Below are 14,948 nucleotides of genomic sequence, written 5' to 3' on the forward strand. Positions count from 1 at the left end.
CAGGTATTGCTTGAAAGTCACCCTTTTTATGCATGTTGTTATAAGCACATAAATGATTTATAATTCATTTGTTAATCACTTATTAGTCATTAATGAGCCCCTTTATAAACCCTTAACAAAGGCAACATTAATGTACAGTGTTACCAGTTTGGGAATGTCTTCTATTTGTACAGCTTGCAGTCTCTAACACACACACACACACATACACACACACACACGTGCAGCTGTACCTGCAGAGGCGTCTGATGTCGCCGGGCGTGACCTCCAGCGTGAAGCATTTTCCTCCGTTCACGCAGTAGTTACTCTCACTCTCTCTGCAGCGTGTCACATGACTTGAGGTTTTGGCCACGGGAGTCGTGCTGGTGGCCGCTGTGGATGAGACAAAAACACAGGCATAAATACACTGATGCGCAGCAAGCGGTTTTACTCTAGAGAATGTTATTACGTTACCAAAGCGATCATTTTAAATATAAAAAGCTACAAATATAAAAGATAAGATGAACGTAAATGTGCTACTCAAGACTGAACCTTCCTGCAGATAAGGACATGCACCTCATCCAAACGACCTTCGCAAAATAACCGCAGAATATCAGATGAACACGAGAAGGCAAATACTGCACAGATGGGATATTTTGGGTTATTGATGAACCTCAAATCAATTCAGGCTCATTGCCATGGACTTAAAAAATTATAAAAATACACAGGGAGAAGAATATGACGCAGTACTTCTCAGTCAAACAGCTACTTTATATATTTTATATACACGAATACACAGACTTTCGAAAGATATGGCAACATTCATACAATTATAGTCAGTAAAACTGTGAATTTTCTGTTTAAAAACAAAACTATAATGTTTTCTTCATAAATGCAGTTTTCAATCAATTGACTATTACAAAACTCAAGCTCATATACCTGAATCCTGATTCAATATGACAAGCTGAAATAAACCAAGCTGATCCAAAATATGCACGGCTGTATATACAATAAATCCAAGATCAATTTCAAAACATTTCAAGAAATTAAAAGAAATCACAGAAAACAATTAAGAAATGTCTTCTGATATTTTTTTGTTTGTTTCTGATATATTGATTTATATTATATATTTAATAAATCAAGAAAAAATGTGTACAATTTAAAGAAATCACAACAGCATCCAATAAGATCCCTCTGTACCTGATGTTTGGTTTGGATCATTTCTGGATCTATGAAAGTGCATCACTTCGATCCGTCGGTGCCCGGTGGGATGAAAAAGTGTTTCCTGAGCGCTCTGTCTTGATCTACTGCCTCTCTCTGCACTTGTCTGACAAAGTCCCTGCTCATCAACATTTTTAAACGATCAGCTCTACAGTAGCGCACGACGCACATCACGTCAACAGATGCGTCTCTTACGCATCATCAATGCAGCACTGAGTGATCAGTCACCGTAACTTGAGACTCTGTGATCCAATTTTTGATTTGACCACAAAAAGTGCCTGTGACAAACCGTGACAAAAAAGCCAACACACTAACACACACACATCTGCAATCCTTTAGGAGCAGTCACGATTTCTAGGAAGGGACTGACAAACCAAACCATGAATCAACAGTCCATTGCATGTCTAACCACGAATCTCCCTGAGTAACTTCATGACTCAACATACTAATAGCTCAATTTGGTGCTGCAGGTAGGACTAAACTAATTCCACCAGGAAGTGAAGGTGGAATATTGATAGCCATCTCTAAGCACCTCAGTCATCAGATTCCTCTCATCTGTGGTCTAGAATCTATGTGGCCACATCCGGCCTTCCCAGCGCTGCCTCTAGAAATGCAAGAAGTATGGCGTGGGATGACTGAACATTGTGTTGAATCTGGCTTCAACCTGGCAGGTAATCAAATTAGTTTTGTCATGATTTCATAGGTCATGGACCCCGTCAGGTGACCACTGAAGCAGGAGACGCTCAACGTAATTCAATCTTCAGCATTTAACCTGCTGATGTTTGAGTCAACCGGCACTGCATGAATAATTGACAGTGTAACAGATTGCTTTGGGCTCGTTAATCTAATTGTCGTTTTTCACCCCCATTAAACCTACAGCATTAGTGATCAGGCACATTTGATCATCTGACGCATCACAACGACTTTCAAAAGTGTATTCACTATAAAGCTGCACCACATTAGCACATGATATTTCAGTGCAAATCCTGTCAAATCATACACAAATCATCTGCAATCCAGTTCCATACTCATGGCACAGCACTTGAATAGCACTGAGCACTTAGTATTATACTTATTAAGTCAATGTCATTTTTTCTGTGCAAACATACCCCCTTTCTATGTAAATAAGGCTTATTATAGACTGAGCTGTATTTACAGAAGTCAGCACATTTTTTTTTATGCAATTAACATTGCGCCATTACTTGCTGCTGAAAAACATGTAAACTGAATTTTGTTTAAAATAGAAATTTTTGTGCATTGTGCAAATATTTTACTCTAAATCATCGAGTGGTTAAAACAGCTTCTTTTACTGATCTAGTGTGAATTCTACTCATAGAATGAGGCATAAAGTCATTGATAACACATTTTAATATCATATTAGTTTAGGTTTTACATGTAGCATTCTCATATTTAAATGCTCTTCTAAACACCTCCCAGATCGGTGTGGCGGTGGTCTGAATGTTCGCAAACAGTATACCGTTGCTCAGCTGTTTAGAACTTCTATTAACCCCTGAATGAATAAATGAAGAATAACTTCTCCAGAAGTATATTGGGGCCTTAAGAGTCATCTGCCCACATTGGCAGAAGAATTTTTTTTTTATGATTTCCAACCCAACAAACGATGGAGGGGAGTGTTATAATCAGGCATATATTCAAACATGTGGTGTAATTGAGATCCAATGCTGTACCACCAAAGTGCACTGTTCAAATTGCATTCAGCAACGTTTTTTTGTTTGTGCCATTACCTATTAGCATAATCCCTTTAGTAAATTGGCTGCTTAAACAACAGAGACAGTGCATGTAAATAAACTGGGGTGTTAGTGAGTGCAATTCAGTATTCATGAATTCCCCTTTAAGGAGAAAAGGAAAGTTAGGGACATTTGCATATGTCTGAACCTCGATGCGCAAGTGAAAAGACTTCATTTCAGCTCACAGATTTCAAACTGACACTATTCATGTGATGTAAGTGTTTTGGCATGCTGCGCTCACATTGACGGGCACCTCGGTGAAGTTAAATTGTCAGCAGAACTGCAGGAGTACGTTTGAGTCTTTTCAAGGTGAGAGACAGCAAACAAATCATTCAACTCATGTATGAATGGATCTCTATGCATTCAGTGTCTGATGACAAACATCGAAGATGCCATGAATAAACATGAGTGATGTGCAAAATGAGAAGAGGGGAAATTGAATCACTGTTTTTAACCTTCATGCTTGTGTTCAGGTCATTTTAAATGTTAATTAACACTGATCTGGTCATAAAGTAGAAAAATATCCAAGCTTTTATTTTTATTAATTTGTAAGGTTTATGTTTATAGTTAAATGGTGGTGGTAGTGGTAGAGTAGTGGCTAAGCAGTGGTTAAGGATTGGGCAGGTAATGAATAGTTGATACAAAATGTTTCCATAACCTAAAAAACAAGATTTTCGGTTAAATTCTAAATGAATGTAAGGGAAAGTTTGTAACATTTTACCTTAATGTTCCCTTTGTTAAGGGTTTATAAAGGGGTTCTTAAATCACTAAAAAGCCATATACACTCATGCATTTATATATCATACTATCAGTTATAGCAACATACATAAAAAGGCAACTTTCATCCAGTAGTTATAATGTTCATTATAACTAACATGTTATAAATGCTTAATTAATACACTTTTTTATACTTACATTAATCAAAAACATAAAATGCCCTAATTCATGATTTATGCACTGTAACAAAACAGTCTGCAAAACAGAATTATTTATACTTATTCATTTATTATAGTGAGATTAAAAGGAAGGATTAGGTTAGTTACTAACTAACCTATGGGAACTAGTTGATTTAGATTGGTTACTAATGTTGAATTGAAGTGTTAAGAAGCTTTTATAACATTTAAGGTAAAAATGTCTCACTATTTGGCAGGTATTGCATGAAAATCTCACTTTTTATGCATGTTGTTATAACATATATATGCGAATACATGATTTATAATGCATTTGTAAATGAATTATTAGTCATTAATGAACTCCTTTATAATCCTGTAACAAAAGGATCATTCATGTAAAGTGTTACTGGAAAGTGTATACTTTGGGACTGTAATTGGCCACAAAATATTTTACGTTTTTCACCATTTCTAATCACATTATTGTCTTCACTAGTTCATTTTAATTGGTCCTGTGGTGTGACAAATGAATTTTTTAAAGTACAAATATTCCATGTAGTCACTCAATTGGTATGAGCTCAAAAAACAACAATAACAACTGTATAAAAATTGTAAATTAATCAGCAAAGTGCTGTTTAAAATGGTTGTAGATGGAGTACAACATGTCACACTGCAGGACATGTCAACTTCCCAAAACTATTTCATGTCAACTACCCTACAACAAAGTTTGCAGGTTTATTCCCATGAAATGGAGTTCCTGAAATTCTCCATCTTTGAGTCCTTGAGCAAAATGAGAAGCAGCCGAGAATATCTGCAAGCAGCAGTAAGTGTTAAAATACACGCTGCTATAAATAACTGCGGGGCCGCTGCAGACGCATCCACTGCAATGCAGCAGTGCTCAGCATCTCTTATTCCCCATGTGAGTGCTGTGAAGGCCTCTGCTCCATCGATTAGGGTCCATTTCATTTTTTGCTGGTGGGAAGAAATTGAAGAAGAAGCTCTGCACAGACACTGCAAACGTGCTCTAAAGCATCTGCATTCTTCTGCACTGAACCTGTGAGAGCTCCAGCAATGCAGGGAAGTACTTCAAACACATCTACTGGGAGATAAATCTGAATATATTAATCTGCTAAAGTATACTGTGTTCTTTGAGATGGGTTTTTATAAACACTGTTCTTGGTGTCCTGCTGTGTACCAGACTGCTGAATCATACTGCAGGTTTGACGGTGACTCAGTGAGCACTCTGTATTCAGGACACAAATCACAGGCTGTCGTGGATCTTTAAGAACTTTCCACTAATATCTTAAAGTTGATATTGGTCACATTTTACAGAAATGTCAAAAAAGGATTTTAATAATTTGTAAATAATGAATGTACATTTATTAATCCTGTCTTTGAAAGCCTGTGTTTCAGGCTCTGTTTGCACTGTGTCCCTACAACAAGTGTTGGTTCATTCCTCTAGATGGCAGCAAGTACTAGAAAAAATGTATTTTCCTTTATCACCTTTCATCACAAAAAAACAAACAAACAAAAAAAAAAAAACGCAAAAGCATTCATAATTCATGACCATCTTCCACCCTGTACACCAAGTCTTCTTAAATTGTTAAAGGAACAGATCTAAATAAAGTCGATATTCCGTAATAATCTTCCTCTAGAAGGGGACTTCTGTTTTCCATATAATGAAAGTGAAGCTGTCAAGCTGTTATTGTTTTTGTAAATCAAAACCTACCTTCCTACACTAAACCTTAAACCTAAACCTAACGTATAGTGTTAAAAAGCAAATGTGAGGTGAAAAACACAACCTTGTCATTTGTGGTGCTTATATGACACTTTCAGCTCACGTGTCGACTTGTGTGCTCTTCAGGAGTCATATGCCGGTCCTTTGCATCTCAAGTGCGATGCTCTATCAGTTGAGATACCACACAATTTGATTACACTCGAACACCGTTTACATGCACTTAAGCGAACTGCTTATTCTGGGGTTTTTGCAGAAAGTGGCATTTTGAAACATCATGCAAACTTGGTTGTTTTTCGTACGCCAATTAAGGGATTAAGAGAAAGTGATTTAACACATCTAGGTTTCTGTCAGAGAATGCGGCTTATGTGGCCATGTAAACGCATTAGCAGTGTACTTAAATGTAGGTTTTGGAAGAGAGCGCATGTTTATATGTGCTCAAATGCAACTGGGGAATCCTAGAGTATGACGTAAGAGGGAAAACTTACCAAACCACATATATATGGGGGTAAAGAGAATGCTGAATACACAGTGCATACAAACATGGAAGCTGCTTTAGTGTTTTCAGCAGCTTTCTCGCAATAAACGGCTTTCTGGTGTCCATATAAACATGCTTTAATTTGACATCCATTCAATCTCCACAGAAACTATTACTCCACCCCCTGCGTGACATCAATAACGACAGCTCTATATTGTTGAAGCAATGTGGTTCGGACGACAGATGTATGGTATATAACAACGATTTTCGGGAAACAGTCATGACAAGATAATTTCTCCAACAATGCATCGTACGATAGTAGTTAAGCAGTGAGTTTTGCGTTGTACGGGAAACACACCCCAGGTTTGGAATGACACAAGGGGAGTAATGACAGAATTTTAATTTTGTGGGCAAACTATACCATTAAGATCAGACTGAAATTATCAGGGATGTTGTTCAAACAAACTTTCAGACACTCGTTTGTAAAGTTGTGATTCTTCAGAAAGATCTGCAGGTAGGGGGGCCTGGGTAGTTCAGCAAGTAAAGACGCTGACTATCACATCTGTAGTCGCAAGTTCGAATCCAGGGCATGCTAAGTGACTTCAGTCAGGCTTCCTAAGCAACTAATTGGCCCGGTTGCTAGGGTGGGTAGAGTCACGTTGGGTTAACCTCCCCATTGTCGCTATAATGTGGTTCTCGCTCTCGGTGGGGCACGTGGTGAGTTGTGCGTGGATGCCACGGAGAATAGCGTGAAGCCTCCACACACACTACGTCTCCACGGTAATGCGCTTAACAAGTGATAAGATGCACGGATTGACGGTCTCAGATGCAGAGGCAACTGAGATTCGTCCTCCGCCACCCGGATTGAGGCGAGTCACTATGCCACCACGACGACCTAGAGTGCATTGGGAATTGGGCATACCAAATTGGGGAGGAAAGGGGAGGAAAAAAAAGATCTGCAGGTGCTCCACACATACACAAACAGCACATGCTTTCACAAACATTTCCACATTTTACTATTATCATTAGTTCTTCTGGTGTTCAGAAATAATAGTATCTATCCTACTTCTTCATTATTCCCTCACCATGTTTCTGAACACTCAAAAAGTGTCACTGATTCATTGAGCATTCAAGTTGGTAATGTCACAAAGTTGTGGAAGTTCGAACAAGCCATTTGTACAGTTTGGTTTGAAAAAAATTACCTTTTTGGACTAGGGAGGAAGTTTTGAGTTCTGAAAGTTAGAGTATGTTTTCATATTACAAAGAACTCTTTTGTCTCAAAAGATCAAGGAAGCAAAAAACATATACGCAATGTATGCAACACATAGTGGTGCCATCTTAAGGGGGGCGCCGGCGGCTCACTAAAGGGGGTGCAATCTAACCCTGCCGTTTATGTATACGGCAGAATCATCAGTGAAGCTTTGTGAATTTGAGGAGCTGTTGCTGGTGTGGCGGGTTCCAAAGGCTCTGAGATAAGAGCTCAGGAAGACTCCTGTGTTCTCCTGAGACGTCTGTTTATCTGTAGCTACAGTGACCACATGTTTGACATATCTCTTAACATAACCAGCAGGAAATTAATGTGTGTTTTACAGTGCTCTTGTGCAATGTGTGTGTACAAAGAACACCTGATCGCCTCAGGCTGCACAAAACACCAGGAAATTCTTGTGCGCCGATTGTTCTTAAGCCCAAATAAGGGAGTGATTCCTCTTCTAATAAACCCGTATAAACTTATTACTCTTAAGCGCAGTATTTAACTATTTAATGGCTTGTGCTAACAGTGTCAGTAACCTAAAGACACTTCTCTTCTGAGTAGAGAAGTGAAAAACCAAGTTAGAAGGTGCCAGAGTCCGCGGCCTGCGGACACATTTTTGTTTGTTGTTTACAGAGTATAGAGCTGTCACAGAGACTGGTGAGATACCTCATGACAGTGATATCTTTTAGGGAGTAGAAACATTTTTTGCATATCTTTTCATGGAAAATCACTTTTAAGATAACTGACAAACTTCTAAAGCTAATATTAATGATATCAGCATTACCTGAAGGGCAAGACCATGACATTAGCTAATATTTGGTCAAATTTGTCATGTCAGCATATTAGTGTAACCTTGACCAGTCATACATTATGTGAATTTGAAAAAAAAAGTGCTATTATTCATGTCATGTCTGCACTGGGACCGCAGGACAGATGGTGTGACTAAAACCCTTTTGTTCCAATACACCTTCAAAACAATATGTCTGCCATACAGAAGCCATTCAGGCTTTGTGTGAGGAACAGCCTGAAATTTAAGTCATTATTCACTTTGAATCTTCCCCTTCGCCTTTTTTTAAACTTTGATGTGCCAAAATTGGTCTTGTGACACATTAGAACCAGAGTGAATAATGTAAAACCTGATATGACGCATCTCAAGGCACAACTTTTGAATTGTCCACAAGTGTGAATGAGATTTTAAACCTGCGGCAGTGGGCAGGATTACAACTTATAATTGAGTCTGTTCCTCACACAAAGTTATCATGGGTTTTATTCAACTTTGCACAATTTTATATCTCAGGGGTTGATTTTTGTTTTTATTATATGAAGGTCACTTAAAATGAAACATTTTGGTTCCACTTTATATTAGATGTATTTAACTACTATGTACTGAAGCATTTGATACAATGTACTTATTATGTACACACTTTTTTTATCTGTACTTATATCACCCTAAGTACCTGCATTTAATTAGATGTGTAGTTATATTGTTAACCTTACTTCTAACCCTAAACCTAACCCTAACCCAACCTTACCCTAAAACCTAACTCTAACCCTTAACCCCAACCATAACCCTACTGCTAAATCTACCTGTATGTCAACCTCAGTAGCAGCAAATGTGAATCTTGTGAGAATTTTGCAAATAACATGTAATTACACAGTAATTACATTGTATTGAATTTATTTTAATGTTAGTACATAGTAGTTAAAGACACCTAATATAAAGTGTGACAAAACTTTTTAACAGGCCTTCATCTGTTATTTTTATACTTTTCAAAAGTCTTATGTATAGATTTGACTGTTTTAGACTTGTTGTCCCTGACCCAGATTTTCAATATTAAACTATGAAAATCCATTTATTCCACAAATTATTACATGTTTAAAACTATGATCATCTAAACAAAAAGTGAAATAAACAATTTCAATATTTATTGTGTGAATATGATTTCTATCAGTTTTTCAACATATTTCGATCATTTTCAGCATACTAAACAATTTTGCCCCTAATAATAATAATTATTATTTTTTATTTTTTTATTTTTTCAAAAGTTAGTGTAGGCTACATGTTAACCAAGTGGACAAAGGTGTCAGTAAAAAGCATACTTGTGATGAAATATAAAATGTGAAATTTTCTTTTTGAAGAAAGCAAAGAAAAATCAAGGTAAATGTCATTTGAAGAATATATTTATTAAACAAGCTGTAATTTAGCCAAATTATGCAAAAAAGTGTGTGTATTTATGATACATAAAATGTACCATATGAAATTAACCTCAGCAAGACAGGAGTGGGTCATTTGATATAAAAACGTAAAAAATGTAATTTCCATCAGCGTCATTTCCAGCACAGAATTCTATTAAAATATAGAATTTGAGATGTGCTGGAAATGACACTGGGGTGGAAATTTTCATAATAAAAATGACATAAATCTCCTTAGGACGTACATACACCGTAGGACATATTTAGTAGACAAATTAAATTAAGTAGTGTGAAAATTTTTTTAACAAGACTTAACTTTCTAATTCACAGGACTGAAAGTGCCAAAAGTAAAAGAAACACCCTCATTTGAATTGACAGCTGGTCATATGGACAATATTACACGTTTTTTTTTATACAACGGGATGGTTAATAAAGGCAGAATTTTCAGTTTTTGGTTGAACTATACCTTTAAGGATACCATTTATTACCTCTGTATTAAGGCTTATAAGTCACGGATGAGTGAACTGTAAAATCAATCAATAAAAAGTAAAATTACATGTGCATGAACATCAAACTGACTGGCCTGATGGAAAGTTTTAGCAATGTTGCAAACATCCTGGCCTACAAAATGAGATCATATCAAGAGTGCACACCTCACTGGACATTTCTGATCTGGAAAAGGAAATGTTGGCAATGCTATTTTAGAAGTGCAATGTAAGCATTCCTTTATATTCTTCACACAGACTGCACATCTTTTAACAGCTCTCATTTCATACACTATAAATCCATCAACACAACACTGTCCTGACAGAACTGAGAAAGATTTAATTCAACTAAATCACTCTCATGTACACATTTTGGTACCAACCATATACAATGGTATTCATTTATTCATAACCACAGAAGTTTAGGTATTTATATGTTGAGGTAAGAGCAGTGAGCAGCACACTAGTGTTCAGATACACCTGCTCAGAGACACACAGTGAACTCGAACCCGAACAAAAGAAAAGTCACAAATAAGATCTCTTGTTTCTCAGGTGTTTTACAGAAGAGACCAATAATCTCTCATGTGTCTCTAGAGTTTTCGAAAGTGTGTGTCGAAACAGTGTGTCTTGCTCAAACCTAGGGAGACATCTACAGTACCTTGATAGATTTTGGAGCATTTTAGACACACAATAAACTGTAGGAAGATTATGATACCTTCTAAGAATGAATCTCATTTTGGCTGAATTTTAAGGGATAAGGCCATTCCATAATGCAATGCAACATGCTCCACCAACGGGACTTTATTTTTAATTCAGTGAACATAAACAGCCATAGGTCTGCTAACTAATGTGACATGCCATAATCATGCACTGTTTCCAATCCAAGCTAATCCAAGATATGCACAGACAGGTAACTGACAAGTAACATGTTACACAATGCAACAAGATACTGGACCACTGCATTACTATGAGTAAACTTCAAGACATTTGAATTAGGCTATAATATAAATTATCTGTAGACGGAAATACATGTTTATTGAGTATATGAATAAGAATCTCTCTTAATAATACAGTAAATATGAAAATGAATCCCATGAGCTTTTCAAGCTTTGTTTCTGACACTAATGCAGTTACACACATCTTTTCAGGACAGGCCATCAGTTGTGCATGATGATAAGCAAATCTAAACAACAACAACAACAACTCGAAAAGAAAATATGCACAATTATGTGTTCTATAATGTTTACAGTAAACATAAAAGACACTCGATTTTTCAAACTCGCAATGACACCATGTGTTTTGACAACATATATAGACTGTGACACTTGACTCTTCATTGTGCTCAGTGTGTGTGTGTGTTTGCTTAACAATCGTACGAGTTGGCTTGTACAAAAATGTACAACTTTTACTCCAATAGAGAAAAATAAACAAACCCACAAATTATGTTATTATGATTTTTCCTAAATTTAATCCTTTACCCAAATCTAAACCAAACCATGAAGTGTAACCCCAAACCCAAAACATAACCATGATTTAAACAGGAAAATAACTTTGGTGCACCACGGAAGAAAGAAAATATCTGGGTTTGGAACGAGACGAGAGAAGCATATTACAGGTTTCTGACATACATCAGTTATTTTTATTCCATAAATAAATATGGAAAGAGCAACCAAATTTGTTTTCAGATGTTCCATTTCTTTTGATGCCTGGATTGTATTAATTTGAAATTCTGTTTGTTGATTGGTCGGTCTCTATGGCAATAAAAGTCATATGTTTTCGTACGAGCCAAGCCATACGAAGTCTTAAGATTTTGCCATCTTGTACAAATTATTACAAGTTGTCGTGAGACTAAGTTGAGTCCCCATATGTCCCCATTTCGATAGCAGATGTGTAGATAGTAGCAGATGTGTAGATAATAGCAGATAGTAAATGTGTGTGTGCGCTTATCTCGTTGTTGAGGTTGAAAGGACAAACAAGTGCATCATCAGCACAACTGAATCCCTCATGAGCAGCTGTAGACATGCACATCTGCTGTTGCGTGTGCTCATTATTATAAGCAAACATCATCTACAACATCACTGAAGCACAATCAGCTACAACACCTTATTTACAGTCCACTAAACGAGCCCTCATCCCTGACCACTGCTATTAACACTCTGCACATACACTTCTCTTATACTGATTAGTTAACATTATTCAACAGCTTGCTCCGGTCCTCTACTCTGAATGGCCAAGCGGCATTCCAAGAGTTCTGATATTTAGTGTAACAGCACTGGGGCACTACACTGTTTGTATCACTCCATTTGTCTGTGTTCTCTGTGTTCCAGACAGGCTGTCGGTCAGTGTGATGCTCAGTGACACACATTGATCAATCCTGCTTTGTCTTTGTTTGAAACTATTTTCTGATATTCAGTACAACAGCACTCTCGCTCGTGCTTACATTTTATTTAACTTTTTATTTTGTGGTTTCATCTTAGTAGTCAACTAGTTATCTAGCACAGTATTATCTAGAACTAATGATTCTAAGTTCAGTCATAAAACTCTACATGGTGCAGCTGATAGTAGGGCCCTTTGATATCCACAATTCTGAAAATGTGGACAGAATCACGAAATTGAGTCATAAAAATGGGTAATTTGTGATGAAATTAATTACAATTAATCATGAATAAAAAAATGAATAAATCTGTTTGTGCTGCGAATGAGATTCACAGATTTTTTCATCAATGTTTTCATTTACTGTATATTATGAAGCTATGTTGTGTAGCACTTTATTTGACCAAAAATAACTGTTTTAATGTTTTGTTGAACATTAATTATTACAGTTTCATTTGGCTAGTTTTATTCATTCATTTAATTTAATTTGATTAAAACCTAAAACATGGAATCTGGAAAGATTAAAATGAAATTTGGGAAAAAATAAACCACATTTCATAGGGCCCTATCATAGGTCCTTTATCATGCAATCTGTTAACCAATCAACTTGCATACTCTCTCTTTGTCTAACATTTAAATTGCCTCGGTTGTTTGCAGGTACAGTGATTTCACTGCAGCCCGCTATGAGATTGTTTTCTCTGAAACCCTCCTCCTCCCCAGCATCACTTGTTCTGCAGCAGCAGCATAAACAGATCTAGTCTGCCAAAAACAAAAGTACCAACTTGTCATAGCCATTATAAGTTGTCATGACTAAAGTATAGTAAGTATTGCAATAACTTTCTTAGTGGCACTGAGGTTCCCTCCAGGAATAAATGTTGCAAACTCACTATATGCTCTCATCACCTTACACATCAACATCTGGAATAGAAGTCATTTTTATTTAGTCTTCCTAGAGAATAGATGTGTGTTCATGCTGTGAGCAGCTGTTGTAGCGAGAACACAGAATCTCCCTTCTCAACAGAATGTGAGGCGACACTCCAGCAGCATTCCAGCACTAAGCCACAATTTCAGACGGAAGTACGCAGTGTGCTTAAGTATGCCAGTCTCTCTGCTCATTAGGGCTAATGTGTCAATGCTTGGACAGGCACCCAAGAACAGTCTGCCAGTACATAAAAATAAAACCTGTTTGATAAACCTCAATCTGTGCATTTCATGTAGATGAATCAATGCAGATTTTCAACTGATGACCAGTCATGCAAATTCCTCTGATTGTAAAGCAACAAATAATTTACTCCTAACACAGCACCCAATCTAGTGCTCATTGTGTAAGGCAGCGCTTATCATGTATTAACAAAGACAAGAAATGAATTTATATACTGTAGAATAACAAGAAGAGTCCATTTTGCATAAATTGCAATTACAATGGGTTTCTCTATTTTCTCCAGCTGAGTATGTATTTGGAAAGGAAACTGTGCTGTGTATGAGTGTTAATGAGACTCTGAAGGTGATCATTAGACCAGCAGCAGAGGTACACACACAGATCTCTAGAGACACACTGATTCACAGGTGAAACGAGCGACACACAAACACACTCACTCATAGTTTACATCTCTCTGCAAAACAACAAAGAGAACTTAAAAGTTCAAAACAAAACAAACTCTTCTAGCTCTTTCAAATACACACCAAAGTCTTTCTAGCAAGTCAGACCACTGTTGGCCATCTTTGGAACGCTCTCAGGAGGTTATTTCCAGTCATGCCAGTGCAGCTCCTATCTACTTGAATGGGCAAAGACCGAAATGTCCAAAATGGTTGGTCAAGATTACGATCAAAGAACATATTTCAAATCAGCAATAAAATCTGACAACACTGGTATCATAACTTGTGCTTCTTATCAGATTACGCTATAAAACGCTATTTTCCCGGTTTGTACAGGCAATGTCTGTATTTAAAAGGTGATTGGCTCTTTTACCTGAAAGGCAGGACTTCCTATCTATATCTATTGACCGTTGGGCGTTCCAATTTCTCCCATTCATTTAAATAGAAGTTGGCGTCTCTGCTAAATACTCCCTGCACGCACTCTGCTCTTGTTGATTCACAAAAAAATAATTCTTGCTGTTGCATCGTTGCATTTTTCTCTATGTAGCCCAGGCTTTATTCAAGCTGTCAAACCACAAAAAGACAAACTTGTTACTTGTATCTTCTAGCCTAGGCTAAAGCCAACAATGCACACTGGCAGCCAAAAGTTTGGTATAATGTATAGATTTTGCTGTTTCAGAAGGAAATTGGTACTTTAATTCACCAAAGTGGCATTCAACTGATCACAAAGTATAGGCAGGACATTACTGATGTAAACAGCACCATCACTATTTGAAAAAAGGCATTTTTGATCAAATCTAGACAGGCCCCATTTCCAGCAGCCATCACTCCAATACCTTATCCTTGAGTAATCATGCTAAATTGATAATTTGGTTCTAGAAAATCACTTGCCATTATATCAAACACTGCTGAAAGATATTTGGTTCATTAAATGAAGCTTATCATTGTATTTGTGCTTGTTTTTGAGTTGCCACAGTATGCAATAGACTGGCATGTCTTAA

The 14,948-nt window shown here is 37.0% G+C and overlaps 1 protein-coding gene across 6 annotated transcripts in view; it reads right to left on the reverse strand.

The window, feature by feature from the left end:
• Nucleotides 1-14,948, reverse strand: part of nrg1 (neuregulin 1) — an 80,120-nt gene that overhangs the window by 27,316 nt on the left and 37,856 nt on the right. For 5 of the 6 annotated variants that reach the window (XM_051685218.1, XM_051685219.1, XM_051685215.1 and 2 more), the window contains one exon: nt 231-369. In XM_051685218.1, the coding sequence (XP_051541178.1) occupies nt 231-369 (139 nt within the window). Of the gene's footprint in view, nt 1-230; nt 370-1,176; nt 1,272-14,948 lie in introns of those variants that run through there. The other variant, XM_051685220.1, reaches the window with a different exon arrangement.

The sequence above is a fragment of the Myxocyprinus asiaticus genome, chromosome 43 (assembly GCF_019703515.2).
Source record: "Myxocyprinus asiaticus isolate MX2 ecotype Aquarium Trade chromosome 43, UBuf_Myxa_2, whole genome shotgun sequence".
Lineage (NCBI taxonomy): Eukaryota > Metazoa > Chordata > Actinopteri > Cypriniformes > Catostomidae > Myxocyprinus > Myxocyprinus asiaticus.